The following is a 26024-nucleotide window of genomic DNA, read 5'->3' as shown; positions in this document are numbered from 1 at the left end:
CTGTTAATCTATTAGTCCTTGTTAGCAGTTTTTCAACCCACCTAACACTGCCTCGATAGCATCAGCAAATATTCTTGCACTTTTTCTATTTAAGTGTATCCTATCCCTGTAGAAGCAGTCTCCCCTGTTAACAAGTACAGACCAGGCTGAAAAAAATTTTACCCCTTGAGCCTTGCACCTTTCCAGAGCCGAATTGATTGACAAGGCTCTCATCATATACTCCCTCCTATTGTGTCTGGGCAGAATTGCAGACACGATATAAGGTACTACAGAAATAAGATACTACATATGGGATATCAGTAAGAACAGTTTAATACTAACAATTTGGTACTATATTCAGGGTAATGGAAAATGAAGCAGACTTGGGGTAAATGTGCAGTCAGATATGAAGTTCTCTTGGCAGTGCAGACAGGTAGCCAGGACAGCTCATGGGGTATTATCAATGATATACAAGAATTTTGCTAACATGGATAAGGAGGTAATTATTTCATTGTATAGGGCAATTGTCAACCCAAACTTGAGTACTGCATACTGGTCTGGAAGCCCATTTCGTTAAGAGTACAAAGCTACTGGAATGGGTGCAGAGGTCACAAGATTTGTGAAGGGGAAAAAAGGGTGGTCTTACCAAGAAAGGTTTCATTTCTGCAAACTGCAGCGAGTGGAGACTAGGCACTTGTGAAGTGATCTGACTGAGGTGTGTAAGGCTTTAAATGGATTGAGCAAGCTCGATGCTGATGGTATTCTTCCTGTTGCTCAGATTACACACACGAGGGGCACAAATTGAAATTGAGAAAGGCTGGTTGGAGAACAGATGTGCAGAAGTTTGTCTTCAGGCAATGGATGGTTGATTGCTGGAACAAACTTCCATCTGTCGTTGTGGAAGACAGACACAGTGGTTATCAATGTCAATGCTCTTTGTGGACTAATGTTATCAGTGGAATCCCCCAGGGTTTCCACTAATAACATTAGTGGAATAATCCCCCAAAGACTGGTAAAGGGAACAAAAGTGTGGTCTTACCAAGAGAGACTTGGTTCTGCAAATTACAGCATCTGGAGACCAGCCAACTGCAAGGTGATCTGATTAAGGCGTTTAAGGCTTTTAATGGATTGAGCAAGCTCAACGCTGATAGGATTCTTGCTCAGACCACACACAAGGTGGCATAAATTCAAATTGAGGAAGGATGGTTACAGAATAAATGTGTGGAAGTGTGCCTTTAGCCAGCAGGTGGTTGATTATTGGAACAAACTTCTGTTGTTGTTGTGGAACTGGATAGGCTAAAGAAATTAAATGAAAAATAAAACTATTGGAGGGGATGGATAGGAGAAATGGAAGGTTTTTCTTTCCTTTGGCTGATGCTGTATAAACTTGGTTTCTTGCATCATTTGCCACTACTAACACTAAGTGGATAGTGTAAATAAATTCAGGGACAAACCAGACAACCAATTAAAGGTGGATAGACAGATGATCTGGGGTTTTTTTGCTGTTGCTGTGTAAGCTTGCTTTCTTGCATCATTTACCATTACTAATCTCCAACCTCTGGGGACTCCTGAATCTATGGATGCTCTCTTTATTATGCCCAAGTGTTTAAGTACTTCTATAGCATCTTTTAATATAATTGTATGGATTCCATCAGGCCCCACCATTTACTAATCTTCATAAAATTTTAAACTGCTTAGTAAGAAATATTATTTCGTATTGATGCTTACATTCTGATTTGTCATGTCAACAGATTGAAAGGTTGAACAGTTGGCAACAGAATGAATTCCAGCAGATAAAAATATGGTGTTCTATATACTTTGTTTGGTTCTTAGTTTGCAAATTTAGTTTAGTGTTTGCCCTTTTATCTTTTATGATTTATGTAAACTAATATGGCACCTGGCAGATGCCACTTTATATTTTTGAATGAAATCAAATCCAACTATGTACCTTACCAGTATTCTCTAACTAGTTGTACAGTATTTTCTGTTTTCATTTCAATATTTAACCCCAGGGGCTTACATCTGGTGAGTATGGGCTTGGCACACTCAGAGTCATGACCTGGATATTATCTGATGAATCCTTTTATAGCTGGTGCAGCATAAGCCTCAGGCTTCCTTGCACCATATGGCTAATGATAATAATACTAAGAAAAAAAAAACTACTCCCACATCACTTTTCCATCTGTCCAATAAGTTTTTTCCCCCTTGAATTTATTCAAACTGCCCACTTCCACAACACCAGACAGAAGTTTATTCCAACAGTCAACCAATCACAAGGTGAAGGAAAACCCCCTCCTCACATCTAACCTGCATCCATCCTTCCTCAATTTGAATTTTTGCCCTTCCCCTAATGTGTGTAGTCGGAGCAAGAAGAATGCCATCAGCACTGAGCTCAATACTGAAGCCCATCTTGGGAAAGTCACCCTTTCATTCCCTTCAACAATCTCATTACCCTTCTCTACATCCATTCCAGCAGATCAACATCCTTCCTAAAATGAGGCCTCCAGACCTGTATGCAGTACTCAAGGTTCAGCTGACAATAGCCTTACACAACAGGATAATCACTTCCTTGTCCCTTTTTAGTAAAGTTTCTGTATACCATAGACAAAACTACATGAGCAGTCAGATATGAAGTTCATATCTGACTGCACAATTACTCCAGATCTTTTTCATTTTCTCCTAGCCTCAACGTAGTACCACACAGTTGGTACTTTACTCTGGGGTTACTGCTACCCATATGCAGTACTTTGCATTTATCAATGTTAAACTTCAACTGAAATTTCTCAGACCATCAGCCTAATTTGTTTAGATCTTGTTGCAGCTGCTTACCCTGATTACTGTCATTAACCCTCCTGCCAACCTTAATATCATCTGCAAACTTAGACATTAAGCCTGATATACTTTAATAAATATATTATTATTAGTTATTGTTAAAATTAATAATAACTAATAATAACTTTATAAATATTACATATAATAATTATTAATAACTAATTAATTAGTTATTGTTAAAAAACCCTAGGGGACTCCACTAATAACATTAGTCCATGAAGAGTAGTGTCCATTAATAAACACTCTCCATATTCTCACACTCAACCATCTCTTTAATAAGATCAGTAACTTGCCCTTAATGCTACAATGCTCCAATTTGTGCAGCAGTCTTAAGTGCAACAGTATAAAAAGCTTTTCTGAAATCGAAGTATATGATATCAAAATTGCTTTTTTGCATTCCAGTTCCTTTGTTACTGCATCATGGTATCGAATCAAATTTTTCGGACAAGATCGCTCCTTAAAAAATCCATGCTGTGACTGGAGCATAACATCACTCCTTTGTAGATGGTCTGGATTACTTCTTTTACCTGTAATTCCATTATTTATCCTGGAACAGAAGTGAAGCTAAGAAGAATGCCATCAGCACTAAGCTCAATACTGAAGCTGATCTTGGGAAAGCCACCCTTTCAATCCCTTCAAAAATCTCATTACCCTTCTCTACATCTGTAATTACTTATGCCCAGGGCTGTAGTGGAGGGTATACGCCGTATACCCTCTAAATTTTTTTTTAGGTGAATAGCATATACCTTCTGGTTTTTAAAAGACTTAAAAAACAAATATTATTAAAATATTTACTGAAAATTAAAAAATAAATTTATTAGAATTTTATTCTTAGGCAATACTTAGTTTTATTATTTTTAATATAAATGCCATATATATAAGAAAATATGCCGTGTACAGTGCTGTCGTGGTATGGCAGGCATCCATGCAAATGCCTAGGGTGCCATTGGGTAGGGGTGCTTCACCATTGTGCGTTTTATTTAATTTTATGCATAATCCACATGCCCTAGACAAAAGCTTGATTTGTCCAGGGCGAAAAAATAGCTCACAATGGCACTGGCCATATATATATATATAAATATATATACACACGGGTATATACCATATACTCTCTAGAATTCGATTAATAAGCACAGTATACTCTCTGCATACTGTAACATTCATAGAGTATACCTTCTGCTAATTTTACGACTACAGCACTGCTTATGCCACCTTTTGATTCCCTGCTGTGAATTGGGGATACATTCACACATCTGAAGTCCACAGGATCCTCCCCTGAATCTAGAGATTCTCTTATAATTATAATTATTAGCTATATGGTGCAAGGAAGCCTGAGGCTTATGCTTGCACCAGCCAAAAAAAAAAAAAAAAATTTTGAATTACCCTGAGAGAGAGAGAGAAAAAGAAAGAAAGAAAACAAGTAGTAGTAGTAGTGACATGTGATGCAAGAAAGCAAGTGTATGAGCTTATGCAGCATCAGCCAAAAAAAAAAAAAGTGTCAGAAGTAGAAGGGAATCACCAAGAAAGAAAAGAATGATTGGCACACTCAGGACCCTGAGTGTGCCAAGCTCATACTCATCAAATGTGAGCCCCTGGGGTTCTGGCACAGGTTTGCTGCATCCATTAACATAATTCAATACAAAGGTTGGCAGGTTGTTAAGGACACTACACTGCTGCAACAGGATCTGGAAAGGTTGAGCAGATGGGCTGAGAGGTGGCAAATGAAATTTAACATTGACAAATGTAAAGTACTACATATGGGAAACAGCAACCCCAGAGCAACGTATCAACTCTGTGGTACTACACTGACAGTGGTAGAGAATGAAAAGGACCTGGGGGTAATTGTGCAGGCAGATATGAAGTTCTCTGAGCAGTGCAGACGGGCTGCAAGAGTAGCTCATGGTGTCTTATTAATGATATACAGGAATTTTTCTAGCAGGGATAAGGAGGTGATTATTCCCTTGTATAAGGCAATGGTCAGGCCACACCTTGAGTACTGTATACAGGTCTGGAGGCCTCATTTCAAGAAGGATGTAGAGCTGCTGGAACGAGTACTGAGAAGGGCAACAAGATTAGTGAATGGAACAAAGGGTTGCTCTTATGAAGAAAGGCTTAAGTTTTGGAAATTACAGTGTCTGGAGATTAGGCACCGGCGAGGTGATCTGATAGAGGTGTATAAAGCCTTCAATGGTTTGAGCATGCTTAATGCTGATGAGATTCTGCCTCTTGCTCAGAATAATCACCTGAGAAGGCATAAATTCAAATTAAGGAAAGACTGATGTAGGATAGGTGTGCAGAAATTTGCCTTTAGCCAGTGGGTAGTTTGGTTGGTGGAACAGACTTCCATCCCTTGTGGAAGTTGATAGCCTAAATAAATTTATGGCTCAGCTGAACAGGTATTTCGAACGAACGGAGGGGTGAAGTGGAAGTTTTTTTTGGTTTTTTTTTTTTTGGCTGATGCTGCATAAGCTTGCTTTCTTGCATCATATGCCTCTTCTAATGCTAATCTACCCCAAATGCCTTTTTTTTTTTTTTTTATGTTGAACTTCAACAATTCCTCTTGCACTTTCCTCTATTACCACAAAAGCATTTAGTTCCCTGTTAGATTCTGATGAACTTCTAGAATTCCCTCAATAAAGAACTTAGCATGCATGGATGTAGACACAAAATACCTATTCATTTGTCAGCAACCTGAACAGGCATACCTACACCAGCACTCTGCTGCATTTACTGTGTAGTATTATAAATAAAAATAGATGTAAACTGTACAGTACAAATGGCTTGCAGTTAGACTAATACTTTAACTCCATTTCAACTTTTCAAAAGTGACAATTTGTTTACTGGCTCTGAACAGTTGAGAAACTCTACATCCAGAACATTCAATACACTAAACTAATTGCTTATTTACAGACATGGAAATAAGCAATTAGTGATTCTATTAGTTAAGTCAAATCAAAAATGGATAGGGCTTCATACGCTGATGAACAGAAATTCGTATATATTATGATTACATTGTGCGTGTATATGCAGTGGTGTACTTCATTCGTTTCTGTCTCTTGATAAATGAAAGGCAAAAGTAAACAAAAAAAAAATAATAATAAAATAAAATATTAGCATTTCTACCGGTATAATGAATGACCGCAAAAAAAGAGAACTGTGATAATACTCACACACGTTCATCGAAATTAATTTAACTTCGGAAACAAATATTTTACAAAAAACTAATTGCATAACTAAATATCCAATCCCTGCAACAGAGGTTATACGGTTTTAACGTACCTTTACTTAACTGAAATCATTAACCTTAACTGTATCTCTTACAAGTTATGAACTTGATACAAGGTAAACGACACTTAATCATTTAGAGTAACACGTATCATCTTGCGCACTTTTGGGATAAGTGCTCAGTTGACACTATAGAAAAAATTATATCAGGATTTTTATCTCTACAAAGGCCATCACAATCATTACATACTACACCGAATTTACGTCAAATGCTCCACTTTTAAGCACCTGTTTTTTTGCTGAAATGACGAATACATCACTCACCGTACTTATTCTATTACCGAACCGGCTTTCCCCGATCACTTCAAAAAGCACAAAATGGACCAACTAGAAAGAATCCAATTCAAACCATCACTTTTTTAGTGCTTGAAGCGAATGCCACTTACAGCATGGATTGCACGTGCAAACTAAGGAGTGAACAGTCTTTCTAATTTAAACTGTGTTCCTAGAATACAGCGAGATAAATAATAAGTAGTGTTTTGTGTGTTTGGGAAATTTTTTTTTTTTTTAGACTGCCGATAACAATTTTAAAGATTGTTTTTAACTTCCATAGAAGTTGATAGCTAAAATAAATTGAAGGAAGAACTGGACAAACTTTTCGAGCGAATGGATGGGTAGGGAGTTTTTTTTTTTTTTTTTGCTGATTGCTTTCTATGCCTCTACTAATGTTAATACTAACTTAGCTTAGCTTTTAATATCTGGCGCTATTTTTACGATTTTTAAATCTTATAGTTTTATTTTTTGCAGTTTAGCCGATTTGCATATTGTGTTAGCTTAAAAAAAAAAAAAAAAAGCCGGTAACTCACAGGAGAAACTCAATTCCAACAGTCAGAAATCAGATAACTGCAGCCGCAGGTAATCCTGTAGTATGGCGTCCCCAAATCCCAACATTTCTAGTGCATTGGTTCCGACTTGTCACTAAACATCTGATTGTTCCAGCAGACTCGCTGTGACAAAAAATCTGCTATTCGCAGCTGACGTTTCGCTTACTCATAGCCAGCATCACAGAGTATCTTACTACTCTGTGGACAGCACGTGGCGTAACACGTTTATCGAATTTTCAGTAATTCCAAAAAAAAATTAAATGATAGCAATTTATACTTAGTTAACGGTTTTTTTTTATTTTTTATTTCCTGCGCTTATAGCAATAATATTTCATATCGTGTGGTCTGTTCAGAGATTTATCATATTTTAAATAATTCAGAATGTTGCTAGAGAAATAACAATACTGGAATATGTAAATATGTAAAATTAGCCTTATTACTTTACTTTTTTTTTTAGATTTATACTTGCTGTATCATTCAAATATTCCATTTTGTATTGTTTTCTTCTTGTTTTTTAAAGCCAGGAGCTTTAAAAAACAAGAAGGCGCTGTTGCTTTATTTCCGCACATTGTTTAAATATGCATTGTTTATGCATCATACGACCAAATAGATAATTGCTAACAGTCATTAACCGTCTCATTTATTTACAATCACACGCTGATTGTAACGGCTGCCATAAGATAAGCAAACTCAGTAGGCGATACTACAACTCCGAATAACAGGTTTTTAACCGACTGAAACTCTTGGAACGCTCGGTATTTGGGACGCTATACTAATGGATTACACAGTTGCGATTAAGTAAGTTAAAATTTCTCTGGTCACTGACTGAATTCGAACCTAGACTTGTCAAAAGCAATACAGTGACGAGTAGAGAAACCTGAAATCTGTTACTGATGCTGCTGTTGTTGCCGTAGGGCTTTTTAGGAGTATCACCGACTAAGGCCATATTGCCATGATATTGTCTGTAAATTCCGTGTGCTCTGAGTCGATTTTCTGTTTGCTGGACGAAAGACTCGAGTTTCCAAGAGAGAGAGAGAAACATTAGCCACGCTGTGAAAAAGGCACATAAAAATACCTTCCGTCATTAACGGGACTCAAACTCAGATCTTTTAGTCCCGAGTGTGGAGGACGCCGATCCTACCAACTGTGCTTCCTACGAGGATGTTACAGATACCGTTACTGATTTGCGAATAAAATAGATATAGATACAGTGAATTGGCTTTGCATTAGTAAAACCTACCTAATATCTCGTGGACCAACATTTGCCCTTAATACAGCCTATACTCGTCTTGGCATGAATTTCACAAGGTGTTGAAGAATGGCCTCTACTAGTGTTACCTATTCGTTCCACAATGTATCCAGTAATACCCGCACATTGCCAGTGGATGGACGTAGCAATGAATGTCCTTTTCCAAAAGACTTCAAACGTGCTCAAGTGCATTGAGATGTTATTATTATTATATTATTTCTCCCTGATTGGGGGTTCTGCCTCGTGACGGGTATTGCTACCAGGTACACAGGGTGGTTGTTGTTAAGTCTGGTGTTACTATTGGTTGCGGAATTCTCTGACTATCCTACAGGTCTTCAGGATTGCGACTTTCTGGAGTTCCTTGTATGTGTTCGCTGGGAGATCTTTTGCTGCTAGGCTGCTATGTACAATATTTGGCACCATACCTGCGGTTGACACGATGATCGGGACGGTCGTTACTTGTTGCATATGCCACATCGCTTTCATCTCCTGTCTTAGGTTCGTGTACCTCCTGACTTTTCCCCATGGTTTTTCTACAGGTTGCCAGTGGTGGGTACCACTATGTCAATTAGATAGGTATCCTTTTCCTTCTTGTCCACAAGGGTTATGTCCGGTCTGTTGTGCGGGTTTTCCCTATCCGTTATTATGACGCGGTCCCAGTACAGTTTGTGGGCTGGGGTCTCTTGTACTGCCTGGGGTTCGTACTTGTAGTACGGTACACTTTCTTCGGCCAACGGGTATTTCCTTTATTATTATTATTTCTCTTATATTATTTCTCCCTGATTTGGGGATTCCATTCCATAATGGGTACTGCTTCAAAGTACACAGGGTGGTTGTAATGTCTGGTGTTACTGTTGGTCGAGGAAATCTCTGACTATCCTACAGGTGTTCAGGACTGCTACTGTCTGGACTTCCTTGTAGGTGTTCTCTGGCAGAGATCTATTGCTGCTAGGCTGCTATGTAGAGTCTTTGGTACCATACCGGTGGTTGACAGGATGATCGGTATGGTTGATACATTTTGCATATGCCACATCTCCTTGATCTCATGTCTCAGGTTCGTGAACTTCCTAATTTTTTCCTCATGGGTTTTCTGGACATTGCTAGTGTTGGGCACCGCTATGTCAATCACGTAGGTAGCCTCTTCCATCTTGTCCACAAGAGTTATGTCTGGCCGGGATGGTCTTATCTGTTATTATGGCGCGGTCCCTGTACAGCTTGTGGGTTCGGGTCTCTAGTACTGCCTGGGGTTCGTACTTGTAGTATGGTACACTTTCTTTGGTCAACTGGTATTTCCTCGCTAGCTTCTGATTATTATCCTGGCTACCTGGTCGTGTCTATGAGTGTACTCAGTCTGGGTGATCACCTTGCACCCCGCGGTGATGTGTTGGATCGTTTCTGAGAACAGATGGCATCGTCGACGTCTGTCATCTGACATTTCGGGCTGCTTTGTGATGTATTTTCTGTAGTTTCTGGTGTTGATTACCTGATCTTGGATGGCCAGCATGAATCCTTCAGTCTCTGGAAAGAGTGTCCCGCTTGTGAACCATGCATTGGACGCAATGTTATCGATGTGATCTTGATGGAGGTCATTGCAGTGTCTGCTATGGAGTGTCTTCTTTGCCCATCATTCTAACTTCGTTTCTTGTACCGCCTGGGCGGGAGGGGGTTCCTCGCTTAGGTTGAGTGGGGTATACCACTTATCCATCTTCCTTATGGCCTGGTGGTCTGTTGGTCTCGAACTAATCTTTCAAGTTAACTATCGCTGTTTTCTGTTGCTCTATCAGGTCTATCAGGCCCCTTCCTACCTCTTTCCGAGGTATTGTAGTCTCTCCACTGCAGACTTCGGGTGGTGTTGGCGACTCTTCATTAGCATTAGCATTAGCATTAGTAGAGGCATTTGATGCAAGAAAGCAAGCTTATGCAGCATCAGCCAAAAAAAAAAAAAAAAAAAAAACCACTTCCACTTCACCCCTCTGTTCGTTCAAAATACCTGTCCAGCTGAGCCTTAAACTTATTTAGGCTATCAACCTCCACCACAAGGGATGGAAGTCTGTTCCACCAACCAACTACACGCTGGCTAAAGGCAAATTTCCGCACGTCTATCCTACATCTGTCTTTCCTCAATTTGAATTTATGCCCTCTCAGGTGATTTTTCTGAGCTAGAGGAAGAATCCCATCAGCATTGAGCATGCTTAAACCATTCAAGGCTTTATACACCTCTATCAGATCACCTCGCTGGTGCCTAGTCTCCAGACACTGTAATTTGCAAAACTTAAGCCTTTCTTCGTAAGAGCACCCCTTTGTTCCATTCACTAATCTTGTTGCCCTTCTCTCTACTCGTTCCAGCAGCTCTACATCCTTCTTGAAATGAGGCCTCCAGACCTGTATACAGTACTCTAGGTGTGGCCTGACCATCGTCTTATACAATGGAATAATCACCTCCTTATCCCTGCTGGAAAAATTCCTGTATATCATTGACAATACTCCATGAGCTACTCTTGCAGCCCGTCTGCACTGCTCAGAGAACTTCATATCTGCCTGCACAACCACCCCCAAGTCCCTTTCATTCTCTACCACTGTCAGTGTAGTACCACAGAGTTGATACGTTGCTCTGGGGTTGCTGTTTCCCATGTGTAGTACTTTACATTTGTCAATGTTAAACTTCATTTGCCACCTCTCAGCCCATCTGCTCAACCTTTCCAGATCCTGTTGCAGCAGCATAGTGTCAGTAGTGTCCTTGACAACCCTGCCAACCTTTGTATCGTCTGCAAACTTGGACATTAAGCCCGATATACCATCATCAATATCATTTATAAATACAGAAAACAATAATGGACCCAACACTGAGCCCTGAGGGACTCCACTAATAACATCAGTCCACGATGAGCAGTGTCCATTGATTACCACTCTCTGTCTTCTCCCCCTCAACCACCCCTTTATCCATAGCAGCAATTTGCCTCCAATGTCACACTGCTCCAATTTGTGCAGCAGTCTTCCATGTGCAACAGTATCAAAAGCCTTTCTAAGATCCAAGTATATAATATCAAAGTTATTCCCTGCATCCAGTTCTTTTGTGACTGCATCATAGTATCCAATCAAGTTGATCAGGCAAGACTTCCCCTTAACAAAACCATGCTGTGTCTGAGCTATAACTGAAGTCTTGTCTAAATGATCCTGCAGTGCTTCTTTAACCAGTGCCTCCATTAATTTTCCTGGAACAGAAGTTAAGCTCACAGGTCTATAATTACTTGTGTCAGCCTTTGATCCTCCTTTGTGAATTGGGGTCACATTTGCACATTTCCAGTCTATGGGTACCTCCCCTGAGTCCAAGGAAGCTCTCATAATTATGGCTAAGGGTTTGCTTACTTCCTTTGCTGCCTCCTTTAATATAACTGGATAGATCCCATCCACCCCGGGTGCCTTTCTTGTGTTTATCTTCAACAGTTTCTCCTCCACTTTACTCCCAGTTATTTCAAGATTCTGTAGCTTACTGCTAGAGTTAAATACACCTCTGGCATTCCCCTCGCTGAATAACTCCTCATGTGTGAATGTCGATGCAAAATATTCATTTAGTTTGTTAGCTACCTGAGCAGGATCATCAACACTTGACCATCAATATCAAGTGGACCAATCTGATTAATCCCCTTCCTTCTAGAGTTTACATAAGTAAAGAACTCTTTGCTGTTTTTCTTTGCATCCCTTGCCAAGGATTTCTCGTAATCTGCCTTCGCCTGCCTAACCTCCTTGGTAACTTGGTTGCATATCAACTTGTATCTATCATAGGCTTCTGTGTCATGTGTTAATTTGTATGTATCCCATGCATTTTTCTTCTCTGCCATATGCCTCATTAGTTCATCTGACATCCATTTTGGCCTAAACCTTGAACAATATTTCTTAGTTGGTATGTAAAGCCTAGTAGCTTCCAAGATAAGTTCTTTGAATGCTTCCCATTTTGAATTTGCTGTTGGTAACATCATCAGTTGGTCCCACTGTATAGTTATTACGGAAGCAATAACCCTTCCCTTTACCCCTAATGGTAGTTACCTCATTGTCCATGATATCTTCTAGCTCAGTGTTAGTCCAATCTATAACCCCAAATGGGTATGTTAGTACTGGAGCTACATCGGTGTTTAAGGCTTTAACTGTGTTCCCTCAGTTCAATTTTGATTTCAGCAGGTTTCTGAGTCTCTGATGGTATTTTTCTGTCAGGCACTTCTTGATTTCCTTGTGTTCTAACTGCTCAGCCTGCATCATCCCTAGGTGTTTGTAGGTCTCTCCTTCTGTCATTGCTTTGATCTCTTTACCAGTCAGCAGCTGGCAGTTTCGGCCAACTAATTTTCCTTGGTGCATTTTGTGTGTCTTGCATTTGTCTAGACCAAATTCCATCCTGATGTCCTTGCTGAATTCTTCGATGATCCGGAGTAGTTGCTGGAGTTGCTTCTCGGTTGTCGCATAGAGTTTGATGTCATCCATGCACATCAGGTGGGTGAGGGTGTACAGGTTCTTCCTTCCTTCTTTGAGGTTATATCTATACTTGCTGCCGTTGAGCATGGTGGATAGTGGGTTGATTGCTAGACAGAACCATAGTGGGCTTAGAGCATTCCTTGAAAGATTCCTCTTCTAATGGGGATTGGCCTGGTTGCGATGTTCTCGACCTTAATGGTGGTACTCCATATCGCCATTGTTGTTCCTAGGAAGTTTGTCACTATCGGATTGACCTCGTAGACCTTCAGGGTCTCTATTAGCCAGCTATGAGGTACGGTAATCGATGTAGGCCGTGTATAGGTTGCAGTGCTTCTTGAAGGCTTGCTCCATAACTGCAGCATCTATGGTTAATTGCTCCTTCCATCCTTTGCTCCTCCGCTTGCATCCTTTCTGCTGTTCGGCCTTTATTTTCTGACTCTCTAAGTGGTCTGATATCTTCTTGGTTATGCAGCTGGTCAGGATCTTATATATCGTTGGGAGGCAGGTGATTGGCCTGTATTTCGCCGGGTTTCATATATCTTTGTCTTTAGGTTTCAGATATGTGACTCCTTCGATGAGAAACTTCGGGATTGTCTCTGGGTGCCTTATCATTCGAGAGAACTGCTCTGCTAGGTGCTTGTGTTGTGCGTGCAGGTGAGCTTCTTGCACCAGTAGTTGTGGACGTTATCAATTCCTGGGGTTTGCCAGTTGAGTTGTGGATGTTCTTGATCGACAGTTTTACTTCTTCTTCTCGAATCTCCCACTCTCTGATCTCTTGTATGCCCTTCGTTTTCTTCCATTCTGCTTCTATCCAGGGTGTTCTGCTGTTATGCCTTATTCACTGCTCCAGATATTCCCCGCAGAACTCTTAGATCGTCTTCTTCTCCGGTGGTCCGTTTCCTGCTTTCTCATCTTCGCCCAGTTTCCTGTAGAAGGCTCTTTGGTCCTTCTCGAAGATTTGGTTGTTTATTTTCCTCTGGGAGCTCTCTTTGTATTGGTGTAGTCTCTTGCGGAGTGTAAGGAGGTTCTGCTTCAGTGTGTCCAAGTATTCTCCTATTTTCTGATTTCTGGTCTCATGTTTGCTGGACGCTCTCTCTCCTGAGGATGCTCTTTACCTTTCCAATCAATTTCTTACTTCTATTACCCTGTTGGTACTGGGTCAACTGACCTATCTTGAATCTTAATTCTTATATCTTCTGCTGTAGTCTTCTTTCCAAAGCTGGCGGTTCCTTCTGTTTTCGGTTCTTCTGCTGCTAGTCTCTCGTTTCTTTTCCATTAATCCTAGTGGCTGCTATGGCAGCACAGTATACGGCTGTGTGGATAGCCTCCAGCGTTGCACCATTGTTGTCAAGATAATGTGGCATTATTTGCCGATTGAGGTGGTCTGTTGCTCTCCACAGAATTTTATTTGGCCTCTGCTTAGGTATCACGTGGGTTCTTGTGGGGGCCATTCCTTTGAATTCTGTTAGGGCCTTCTTCCACTCGTCTTCTATTCTGGATAGCACGACTCCGTCTCTTTCCACTTCAGCTACTCTGGGTTGTATTTCTTCTTGCTATTCCTCCTCTGGTTCCATGGTATGCTGTTCCTCCTCTGGTTCTGTATTGACCATATTCTTTGTGCTTTGTAGTGGATCACTGACATCCTGTTTGATTTTTTCCAAGATGGCAGGAGCTGTTTGGTTCTTCGTGACAATGGTCCTTCTTTTTATCACCTAATCGCTGTTCAGTGACCTGAATATCTGGGTATCGTTCCAACCACTTGGTATGTAGTCGCGATCTGTACATTGTCATATCGGTCTCTAGCCTGGTAGTATGCTCGCATGATGTAAGTATTCATTTCAATGCTCCACTTCATGCGTTGTCGTTTTCTTCCTTCCTAGGTGGTCACTACCGCAGGAAACACTTCCAGTTGGTGAGGCTGGACAGTCTTGCCCTTCTCTTGTGGTAGCCTTACGGGGTACAGTGCCACTTGCTCCACTGTCTTGATTGGGAGACTGCCTCCAATTTTCGAACCGACCCCTCTGCCTAAGGCCTGAACGCGAGTGACTTTTTCCTGCGCCACACTCGATGCAGTATGAATAATATTTCTCTGCGACATCATTCATCTATGGATGGTGGACTTGTTTAGCTTTGGCTTATGTCCAGTGGTTTATTTTTAATTTAGTTCTCGCGAGTGACAACAGATGGCGCCACTATCTGCCTCAGCCGTCACTCCGACCTTAGGGAAGGTAAGTCCCATGGGGTAACTTTCGCGATGTTTTTTTTTTTTTATATTATTATTATAATTGTTCTCCCAGCCTAATAGAGCCGTGTTCGCTTCCACCAAGGCGGGAGGGATTCGAGCTCGGCTCCGTCAGGCTGGTTGTCCAGTGTCTTAACCACTGGTCCCTCGCAACCCCCTTTATTATTATTATTATTATTAGCCACCTTATGGTGCAAGAAAGCCTGAGGCTTATGCTGCACCAGCCAAAAAAAAAAAAAAAAAATTTCTGAGTTACCCTGAGAGAGAGAGAGAGAGAGAGAGAGAGAGAGAGAGAGAGAGAGAGAGAAGGGAATCACCTAGAAAGAGAAGGGTTATGATATCCAGCTCAGGATGTGCTAAGCCCATACTCACCAGATGTGAGCCCCCTGGGGTTGTTGCGAATTGGACGCTATGAGAGGATAACCCAGTGATACAGGGGTTCCCCCAACTCTGCATAGTAACTCTTTGATGCATAGTTCAATGTAAAGGCCAGAATCTATAAGTGAAAGTGTAGGGTTGTGCAGAGCTTTTTTGGACAAGTGTTGATCTGTGTTATTCTTTTAGCCATTAAGTTTCGGGGCCCCTGGTGCGACCCCACGTTCCCCTTCACCACCACGTGGAGGTAGTCAGAGGCGGACTTTGGGCTAGGCAGACTTGGCAACTGCCTAGGGCCCGCAAAACGGTTTAATTATACTGTACATTTTTTCATTATTTTATTTTAAATAAATTTATGTTTCGCGCCGATCAATCAAAGCATCTTTTCACGCCGCCCTATAAGGTGAATCATCGTGTATACCGCGCCTTGCGCGGTATACACGATGATTCACTAGATAGCGCTATAGTCGCACATTGATTAGGTAGATTTAGTCACATAATCAATGCCTCTGTTGTACGTTGGTATGAACTATTTGATTTAAGTTGGCAACTTCAATAATAGAGTTCAAATATATTTTTATATTTAGTAATAGAAGACCTTTTTTAACCCATTCATCTGTGTCCTCCATTACAATTTCTGAAAGATGGCAACCCTAAGTGGGGTCCGAAATGACAATCTTGCCTGGGACCCGATTTTTCCTTAGTCCGCCACTGGAGGTAGTCCAGATATTAGAGAGAGCGAAGCACTATGGCTAGACTCGACACAGAGTCGCCTGAGCTTCCTATCTTCTGCATTAAAAAAAAAAAAAAAAAAAAAAAATTGAACCGAGTGCAGGGGTACAGTTCAATAAGGGAATAAAGTTGGTAAAAAGCGAAGCTTTTGTGGAGGAGGCAGACAAATGCAAAACTAGACGAAATAGAGGGGAGGAGAACCAGACCCAAGAAAGGGAAGCAAGTTACATTACAAGAGAGCTGGGTGGTGATAGCCAAAGGCGTAGCAGAGTAAGGAAACCACTAGAATTCTACTCTATACAAACACAAGGTTAACAAATCCTACCCCAATAAATAAATAAATTAGCAGTTAATGGAAGTTAGATCATTAGCGACAGCTCTGACTTGAACATATCTCAATTGGGATGTGTGCTCAGATATAAAGATCGGAAAGGGCCAGAAATACTCATACAAACAGCATGTTGAATAATCTAACTGATAGATTTAACAAACCTCAAAGGAACATCATGCCTGACATTATTATTATTAGCTGTATGGTGCAAGGAAGCCTGATACTTTTGCAGCACCAGCCAAAAAAAAAAAAAAATTCCCGAGTTACCCTGAGAGAGAGAGAGAGAGAGAGAGAGAGAGAGAGAGAGAGAGAGAGAGAGAGAGAGAGAGAGAGACTGTCCCTAAGGACAAGCACAGGTTTTTATGTTTGCTGTATATCAGGAAGATGAGTAGATTCAATTCCTCAATATGTAGTTACTTGATATTGAAGGTAGTTCGCTCAAATTATCCACAGAAGCAATAGATCCACCATCATCTAGGATTGCAGGAGGATCGGTTATATTCTTCTTCCAGTCACATAGTTCCCTGAGGAGCTGTTGTGGCCATCAACAAAATCCTCCAACTGCATCGATCATATGCTATACGAGCGGCATTGCAAAATGTCACGCCCAAAAGTTCACTGATCCTATCCTTCCACCTTGTTGCAGGTCTTCCTTTAACAACAGTTTTTGGAGTTCGTTTTGTTATGGTATCTGTGGCATCAGATAATGTGGTGGTATGCTATTGCCTACCACATGGCCGATTTTGAAAGCGGCCGGCTTTAATCATAGGAAGAGTCATCATGCATCCCACGAAATGATCTTGAAGAGGAAAGGTGACTACAGCAAAGCCCCACTTAGTGCCCACCATTATTATTTTTTTTAATCTTCAGTGAGGTGGCGCATTATCACTCTTCCTCTCAATCTCCAGCTAATAATGTCCAATATATTTATGATTTTTGAATTTCCTAAACACATTTTCATGGTGGTTTGTACAGGCTTAGTCCCAATGAATAAATTTTAAATTATAGCCAGATAAAATGTTAAGTATTTAGGCTATGCTGTAACATAGGCAAACAATCAGCTGACCGTTAGAACTAAGAACGTTCCAACTGTCAAATAAACGCATGTCCATAAGCAGTTGAATACTACCTGATATGGTACAAAAACACTCAACCCTTACTACAATGCAACTCGTTAACAAGGTGATCACCAAGAAAAGTCAAATAACTCTTCTTAAAATCACATTTTAACATAAAATCCAGGAACACACAGTAGCCGCGTTAAGCGTAGACAGTGGCCAGTAGCACCACTATCAGTTATATGCACAGTACAAAAAGTTAAAATGCACCCAGGGGTTCTGACACACAATAGACTGAACAACACGGCAAAGTTGTAGCACAAGGTACGCATATAACAATATCGGAGTGACAAGTAGAACTATTTTCATCTGCAAATCATCACCAGAAGAATAAGAATAATCAGTATTAGGGAGGACACAAATCGGTGGTTAATAGAAGACACATGGTGAGGCAATTGACTATTTAATGGAGGATTTCGAGCAACATTTCTTTAACATAAAGTGTCAAGTTTATCATAGAATGTGTCTCAGTCATGGAAACTTTGTCATTGTCAATTACAATAACATCATTGTCAACTACAATAGTAACACAGTCATTTTTAACACAGATTTCTGGGAGAGGCCTGCTGAAGAAGCATCACCTATTATGGGTGGAAGTTGGCAATTATTAACAGTATGATGCTTCATAAATTCAAATTTAACTATTCATATAAAACAAAGTATATTATACACTGAGTGATCACTGAATTATGACAAACCATATGAAAAGTGAATGCGACCCGTTGACCACGTGAGGTACCAGAGTGCACAGTTAGTCGACCTACGTAGCATAAATAAAGTGTCAGTGGTTCAGTAGGTAGTAAAATTCCGATCGTGATTGGTAAAAGGAAGGATTTATCGGACTTTGATAAAGGACAGATTGTGGGAGCTCAACGAGCTGGTGCCTCGATTTCCCAAACGGCTGAATTGGTGGGATGTTCGAGAACTGCCATAGTTAAGGTGTACCAAGACTGGCGTCGAGATGGTCAAACAACGACCCAACGGCAAAACTGCAAAGGTCAGCAAAAGGTTGAAGTTAGAGGTGAGCACGGGATCCGACGACTCGTACAGGCGCAGTACTGTTCAAGAGTTGACTACCCAATATAACATGGGCCAACCCAGAACAATATCTGCCATGACCATGTGTCGCATGTATGGGCTATACCAGCAGACGACCCCTACGGCATCCTCTCCTAACCAAGGTTCATCGGCGTAAAAGATGCCTGGTGCAAAGAGTATGCAAGTTGAACGTTAGAAGGCGTGCTGGTCGGATGAGTCACGTTATTTACTCCACACCGTGGATGGTCGTGTACGGATTTGGCGTCAACAATATGAGACTCTTGATTCATCATGCACGGTATGAAAAGTGCAGGCTGGTGGAGGTGGTTGTATGCTGTGAGGCATATTTCACTGGCAAGAACTTGGACCCCTAGTCATGTGGAACAACGTATCAGTGGTCCCCGCTATCGTCAACTGCCTGCTGACTGTTTACACCCCGCTATGTTACACTTTTTCCCGAATGGCGATGGTGTCTTCCAAGATGACAATGCGCCGAGCCATCTGGCACTTGTTGTAGGAATGGTTTGAGGAACACAGTTCTGACTTCCAGCATATCGATTGGCCTCCGAACTTGGCCCGATATCAATCCCATTGAGCACTTGTGGGACGCTATGGAAGGGCATATCAGGCGTCTTGGTACACCAATCACCTTCATACCTGCATTGCTGATCGCATTACACACAGCTTGGTTGTCCATACTCCCAGAATGCTTCCGACATCTTGTTGACTCAATGCCACGTCGGATAGCTTCTGTATTAGGCAGGTGGTCATAATTCATTGATCACTTAGTGTATAAAGCAATAATGCAATTACAAAAACTCATACCACATTTGTGGCCAAGTTAACCGGACTCGTGGTTCGAAACCAAAAAAATAAAAATAAATAAAATAATAATAAGTCTTAAAGTTGTACCTGAATTCACTTAACACCACCGGACACTAAATATCATAACTAGGCTACTCATCCAAGGGACAAGATAGGTGTATTAATATTAGGAAATCCTGTAAATGTAAAGGAAATAAAATACAGAAAAACAAATTCATATTCAAATTCTAGAACTAAAAATTATGGCTTGGTTGTCGTCGGGATATTGCGCCATATATCATATGTCTGCAAACTGCTTGTTTATGGTAGAAAAAAAAAAAAAAAAAAAACAAGAAAAAAAAAAAAAAACATGCTGTCTCAATCACATTGTGAAAAAGTTTCCCGTCACTGACGGGAATCGAGCTGATTTTTTCTATAAGGAAGGGGCCCGATTGGAGCATACCGCGGGCCCCTTGAAAAATTCAATATTAATCCTTCAATATTTTGAAATAATGAAAAACTAAAACTATTAATAATTGTTAACAATTGAACCAGAAATATTGATAATATAAACAAACTAATCAGAAGGATATTTTTCTTGTCCATTTATCGGCAAAATCTTTGAAGACCTCAAATTTAAATTCCTTGCTTCTTTTTCAAATCTTTTCTCTCTCTCTCTCTCTCTCTCTCAGGGTAACTCTGGACTTTTTTTTTTTTTTTTTTTGGCTGGTGCAGCATAAGCCTCAGGCTTCCTTGCTAATAATAAAAATAATAATAATGGATACAATAGCAAGGCTGGTGAGTCTCTCTTGAAGCATTGTCGAACTTAGATATGTTTTCATTAAATGATTTATTAAATAATTAGTATATTTATTATTTAATTAATTATGTTTTAATAAACTTTAATCGGGAAAAGCTTCTTTTCCCAGACGCTACAGTCACCGGAATCGATAAAAATATTCTTAGCGATATCTTATAAAAATATACTTTTTATCCGAAAATCCAGTGGCTCTTCCATTAGTTGCGAGAAATTGTTAAATATTTAAAGGCTTTTCGAAGCACGATTCTGGAAGAATTCGTTTCAGTGCTCCCATTTCCTCCACTAGCGTTTGGCCATCAATATCTGCCACCTCCACAGAACTGACCAATTCATTGCCCTCAAAGATTTTAGCATCTGAAAGTGCGGGTTTCGAAAACTGCAGCGTGTTTTCTTAACTCGTCCTTTGGAATTCTTAGAAATTTACCCAAGAAACCAAAAGATTATTATGTTTTATTAACTGCTAGAAACATGACTCTAGAGATTGAAAAGCTTTGTCTACGATTTTATTAAAGCAGTTTACCTTGTAAGCTTCCTTAGGATTTGTTATAGGTTCATCAGCAGGCTGGTTATTGAAGTGCCTCTTTTTTTTTTTACTTCCAAGATAGAGATACTTCCAATTCTGTCACAAGTTCTGTGGCAAAAACTAGTCTGTGTGAGTAGGACAGTGGTGTCGTCACCATCCTCCCCACACCAGCTTGAAAAGGCCTGGGTTCGAATCCCGCCGACGATTCGAGGAACTTTTAATGGGATTTTTTCACTCAATGGCTGTGTTAGTTGGTCTCAGGCTTAGATAGCAAGATTTTTCCCCCCAGCAACTGGGTTTTTTGTTCTCCAGCAAAACAAGCAAATCGACCAGAGAACACACGCAATTTACAGACACAAATATGGGTTTATGTAATCAATTACAGGTAAATATATATATTATTATTTTTTTTTTTTGTGGCACCAACTAAGATTTGTTTAAAGTGAGTCTCTCTATACTTTGACATCTAGTGCAGAAGGTTTTTTAAATGAAAGAAAGAAGAAATGAAGAAGAAGAAGAAAGAGCAGGATCTGTAGAATCACTTTGCAGTTCTTTATTTACGTGAAACAAAACAAAACAAAAAAAAATATATGCCAAAATACTAAAGAAACAAGAAACTTGTATTTATTGATCTGGTTAGCTAGTGATTCAGCTTCACTTCTTGCTTGGGCATCTTCTGATGCTATTTCCAAAAGCGCATAATCGAAATCACCAACTTGATACCTTACACTGCATTCGACACTCCCACCTTGTTTCACAGAGAGGCTTTACAGAAAGACCCTTCACCAGTGGCGTAGCTACCCTTTTTTCGGGCCCGGAGGCAAAGAACACGTTCGGGTCCCTACTTAATTAATGAAAATTGCAAAAACAGGAGTAAAAAATATAAACACGAGAAGATTAAAAAAAATTGAAACCATCATAATTCCTCCTCTGCCTTCTGTAGACATTGTAATAAATTTAATGAATACATTTTTGAAGGTACTGTATAAATGATGTATTAAAAAATAAATGTCGAATTTATATCAAACCCTATTTTTTATTATTGTAAAACAAAACCCAATAGCTAATTACAGATTAAGATCAACAGAAATACATACAAAATGATCGGTGAAAAAAAATTTACTGTATATCTACGAAGTAAATAAAGCTAGGTAGTACAATCTTTATTCACATTAAATGAATGAATAATATCTAAATGAATAATATTTATAAATAATAAGATTTGAATTAAAATATGCATGAACATAAAACCTCAGTAACAATACATGTATTACATGCAGATATAAATGACAAAAAAAAAAAAAAAAAGAATACATAATAAAATATACAGAAACATAAACACCGCAGGAAAAAAATATACACACACATATAATAGTTTTGGAGTAATTTTAAAACAAATCATTGTAATAAGTAACCAACTGTATATGTTAAATCTAGTCTATATACACAAAAAGTTTTATAACAAATATTTTAAACTGTAATGAAAATTTTGTGCCCTAGCCTTTTTAGTCGAAAAAATATCTATAATTCCGTTGAATTCGCTACATCGTTTTCAATGCTTAAGACGGACAAATCGCTAAGTCGATCTTGGCCTATTGTGTTCCTTATACAGTATATGCTTTAAAAAAACTCCTTTCAGCACCAGCCACAGTAACCGGCAAGGTCAAGAATATAAAGCATGCCGTTATAACGTCTGTAACAAATGCATATAACGACGTGTTTTTAATTAAAATACGGTTGCACAAATCCCGAATTGAATTAATTTTTGAAATTTCTTGTCCTAAAGATGATCTTAAATTTAATAGCTGCTGTGGAAAGTAATCAGAAATATCTTTATTGTATCGGTTTTGAAATTCTACAGCCACTTGTTGCAGAGCTTCGTCGCCAAAAAATGAGTGTTTCTGGTTGCAAAATTTTAAAACTATCTACAACATTTTTTGTATTAAGAAATCTAGATTTTAATTGATGTATCACAATGTCTATTGTTGCATAGTATATATCAACTTTAAACCGTCTTTCAGAATCTTGAAGTCGTTCGTCTTGAGCTAAATCTTCAAACATTTTTTTAACTTTCCTATTGCGTTTGTTACTAAAATTTATTCCCCAAGATCTTACTAAAGAAAACGCAAAACTTTTACTTTCTTCATAACTATCTCTTAGCAAAACCATAGAATTTAAAGATACCTCTAAATGACACATTGCCTGACCGAGTTTTTTTGTTGCAGTAACTTTGAAGTTAAATTAATCAAAAATGGCAACATAGCACAAAAAGAACATAACATGTTCTTTGCCTCCGGGTCCGAAAAAGGGTAGCTATGCTAGTGACACCAGGGGCTCACATCTGGTGAGTATGGGCTTGGCACACCCAGGGTCCTGAGCTGGATATCATCATTCTTCTTTCTTGGTGATTCCTTTCTACTTCTGATTCTCTCTCTCTCTCTCTCAGGGTAATTCGGGAATTTTTTTTGACTAGTGCAGCATAAGCCTCAGGCTTCCTTGCACCATATGGCTGCTAATAATAATAATAATAATAATAATAATATATTATTACAGAATCACTACAAAGTTGGCATTGCATTGCGCACAAAGCAAATTAATACAATTCAGAGGTGCACATTCATTGTTCACTAAGCGCGAAAAAAAAAAAAAAAAAAAAAGGTGCAGACAAGAAAAATAGCCATATTACATCTTTCTCTGATCTGTAAATGATCCTTCAAAATTATGAATCCACAATTTGTAAACGAAAACCGGAATAATAAATTTACTTACTATTCAGCCTCTCTATCGCAAATTGAAAAAAAAAAAAAAAAAAAAAAAGCGGTAACGAGTAAATTTTTTTCATGTTCTAAGAAACATAACTCATTCCTAGTCCTTGCAGTTTTTCGTTTCAGATAAAAAAAAAAAAAAGGAAAAAAAAAAGCCAAATCTAGCACATAGGCGTTAAAAAAGACAACACTGTCCACAGCCAGACTGTTATGCAACAAATGTGTATTGTAAAAAAAAAAATATATTACCCTCTGACAACAATCGGAGATGCACACACAAAAAATGTAAATTCACCAACCACTAAAATAAAATCAGACTGTGATATATATTTAATATTTGACACTGGTGTTGCTGAATATTTCACGACTATCTTTTATTTTCTAATATTTCTATAAGCTTGAAATCAGTATAAACAATACTCGGATGGTGGCTAGTCGCTGGGTCAATAACAATGTGTTACATTTAATTTAAAAAACTTGCTTGTTTATGAATGAAAATCGTGAATTGTCTTGAGAAATGAATGTCTTCCAAATTTCACGGGGTCCCTTTCAAGCTCGGCTCCAATGCAGCTGCATTGGCATAGTTATACACCACTGGGTTTGTGTCGCGTTCCAGCTCCAACTCAATAAATAAAATGAAGAATAATATAAATTTTACTTACAATAAGGAGCACAATTGTTCAAATAAAAACACAACAACATTACAATACAACTTTAAAGCGATGCATACTGCGTTCGGCCATACAGCAGAAGCCACACGAAGGTAATTAATTTTCATACGTGTATACCCCACCTTATGTCTGGCCCATACCTAAAGTAGGGCATGCATGTGTGAAAATTAATTACTTTTGATATTTCAAGGGATGTGTAAAAACTGGCCTTGAGATAATTACCTAGACAATGGTCAAAATTTCCATACCTTTACAAATTATACAGACTTTGCTGTTCACATATTATGAATTAAAAAAAAAATAAAATAAAAATAAATAAATAATAATAAAAACTTTCTGTCGGCATCCATTGTACTCATTAAGAAAATGCTAATCACATTTTCTAAACATATGTAAAAAAAGGCATTGTTTCGGGTTTCACAGGAGCCCTTTAACTTAAAAAAAAAAAATCTTTCCCTTCTCTTTTTTTGTTTCATTTTAATTTTTCTGCCAAGAGTAGAGCTCGATTGGTCCAATCGGCCGGCCCTGGGATGGTGAACAAAACAGACAAATCGACCAGAGAACACATGCATATCACACACTGCTTAGATTAAACTAACTTGTCACTTTTGTGCACATTGCAAGACTGTCAATAAGTTTTCTGTTTGATATGATTTTCAGAGTTTGAATGGTACACTAAGAGACAATTATCCTTTAAATTTTTCTCACTCCAAATGAAATACACATTCAACCAAGTTTCAACAACGATATATTTTTAAAAACTAATCATTATATATAACACAATTTAATTTTTCGTTGCGCGCTACATAAGATAACGGTAAAGTGTTTTTCATTTTACATAGCTTTCGGCAGTTATTCCAGTAAATGTTAATATATACTAATATAATTAATAATCATTAACTAAGAGATACCGTTCAAGGCTTGGACCTAAATGGATGTCAGATGGCCTAATGAGAATGTGGCACAGAATTAAAATGCATGGGATATATTTACTATCAGGTGATAAAGAAGACTGTGGGATAACCCCAGGGGCTCACATCTGGTGAGTATGGGCTTGGCACACCCAGGGTCCTGAGCTGGATATCGTCATTCTTCTCTTTCTTGATGATTCTCTTCTACTTCTCTCTCAGGGTAACTTGGGAATTTTCTTTGGCTGGTGCAGCATAAGCCTCAGGCTTCCTTGCACCTTCCATATGCTTCCTTGCACCAAAAATAATTAAAAATTTTATTATATATTTATTATTCTAATCACAATACAGAGTAGTAGTATTATTACTCTGTGGTACAACCAGTTCAAAGTATTGTTAAATATATTACAAGTTTTGGCAGATCCGGCGAATGCTAAGTTTTTATTTATATTTAGCCATTTTATTGACTTATTATATTAAATTATTTTCTATAAGTAGCTTATAGACCTAATCAAGCTTCTTGGTTTATTTTGAAAGCACGATTTTGAAAGTTAATTAATACTTAGTGTCCACAGATTTACTGTTCGTAACTTGACCCCATTGTTATATGATACAACGTATATCCCGAACTAGATAGCATAAGGTTTAAGGTAAAACTAGATAGCGAAACACATAGCATGGTATTAGAAATCTGTTAGCTTAGTATAGTATTATCAATTAATCAGTAAAGTTTATGAAACTTGAAACTTCATTGTTAATTAAATTGTACTTTTTTAAACTGAATACATATAACGACTTAGATTTTTTCAAACGTAACATTATTAATTAATACATATAACTTGATAAGAGATACGGAAGTTATATAACAAAACTTGGAAATAATACTCAATATTGAAGGAAAAAAATACACGCATACACAATATATAAGTTTAGGGTTATAATTTTGTATTGAAATTGAATCGGAATCATGACTCAGACCAGAGCAGCAAAGCAAAAGGCTCAAGCTAATGGGAGAACTGAGGGGGCAGTTGTTCTCTGAATCAATCTTTTAAAATGTACTGCTC

At 38.8% G+C, this 26024-nt stretch overlaps 1 protein-coding gene across 4 annotated transcripts in view; it reads right to left on the bottom strand.

The window, feature by feature from the left end:
• grsm (probable aminopeptidase NPEPL1 granny smith protein) overlaps nt 1–6975 on the bottom strand; it is a 171817-nt gene extending 164842 nt beyond the window's left edge. Inside the window, exon 1 of one of the 4 annotated variants that reach the window (XM_090376850.1) lies at nt 6903–6975. Coding sequence is in view for 1 of the 4 variants with exons in the window: in XM_090376847.1 (XP_090232973.1) it covers nt 6325–6353 (29 nt within the window). In the remaining 3 variants the exon portion in view is untranslated. Of the gene's footprint in view, nt 1–6090; nt 6200–6324; nt 6491–6902 lie in introns of those variants that run through there. The other 3 variants (XM_090376847.1, XM_090376848.1, XM_090376849.1) reach the window with 3 other exon arrangements.
• Between the last annotated feature and the right edge of the window lie 19049 nt (nt 6976–26024).

The sequence above is a fragment of the Mastigoproctus giganteus genome, chromosome 7 (assembly GCF_048544385.1).
Source record: "Mastigoproctus giganteus isolate SK-2022 chromosome 7, ASM4854438v1, whole genome shotgun sequence".
NCBI classification, from domain to species: domain Eukaryota; kingdom Metazoa; phylum Arthropoda; class Arachnida; order Uropygi; family Thelyphonidae; genus Mastigoproctus; species Mastigoproctus giganteus.
Note: the sequence above shows the minus strand (reverse complement) of the source record. Positions and strands in the feature narration are given on the sequence as shown.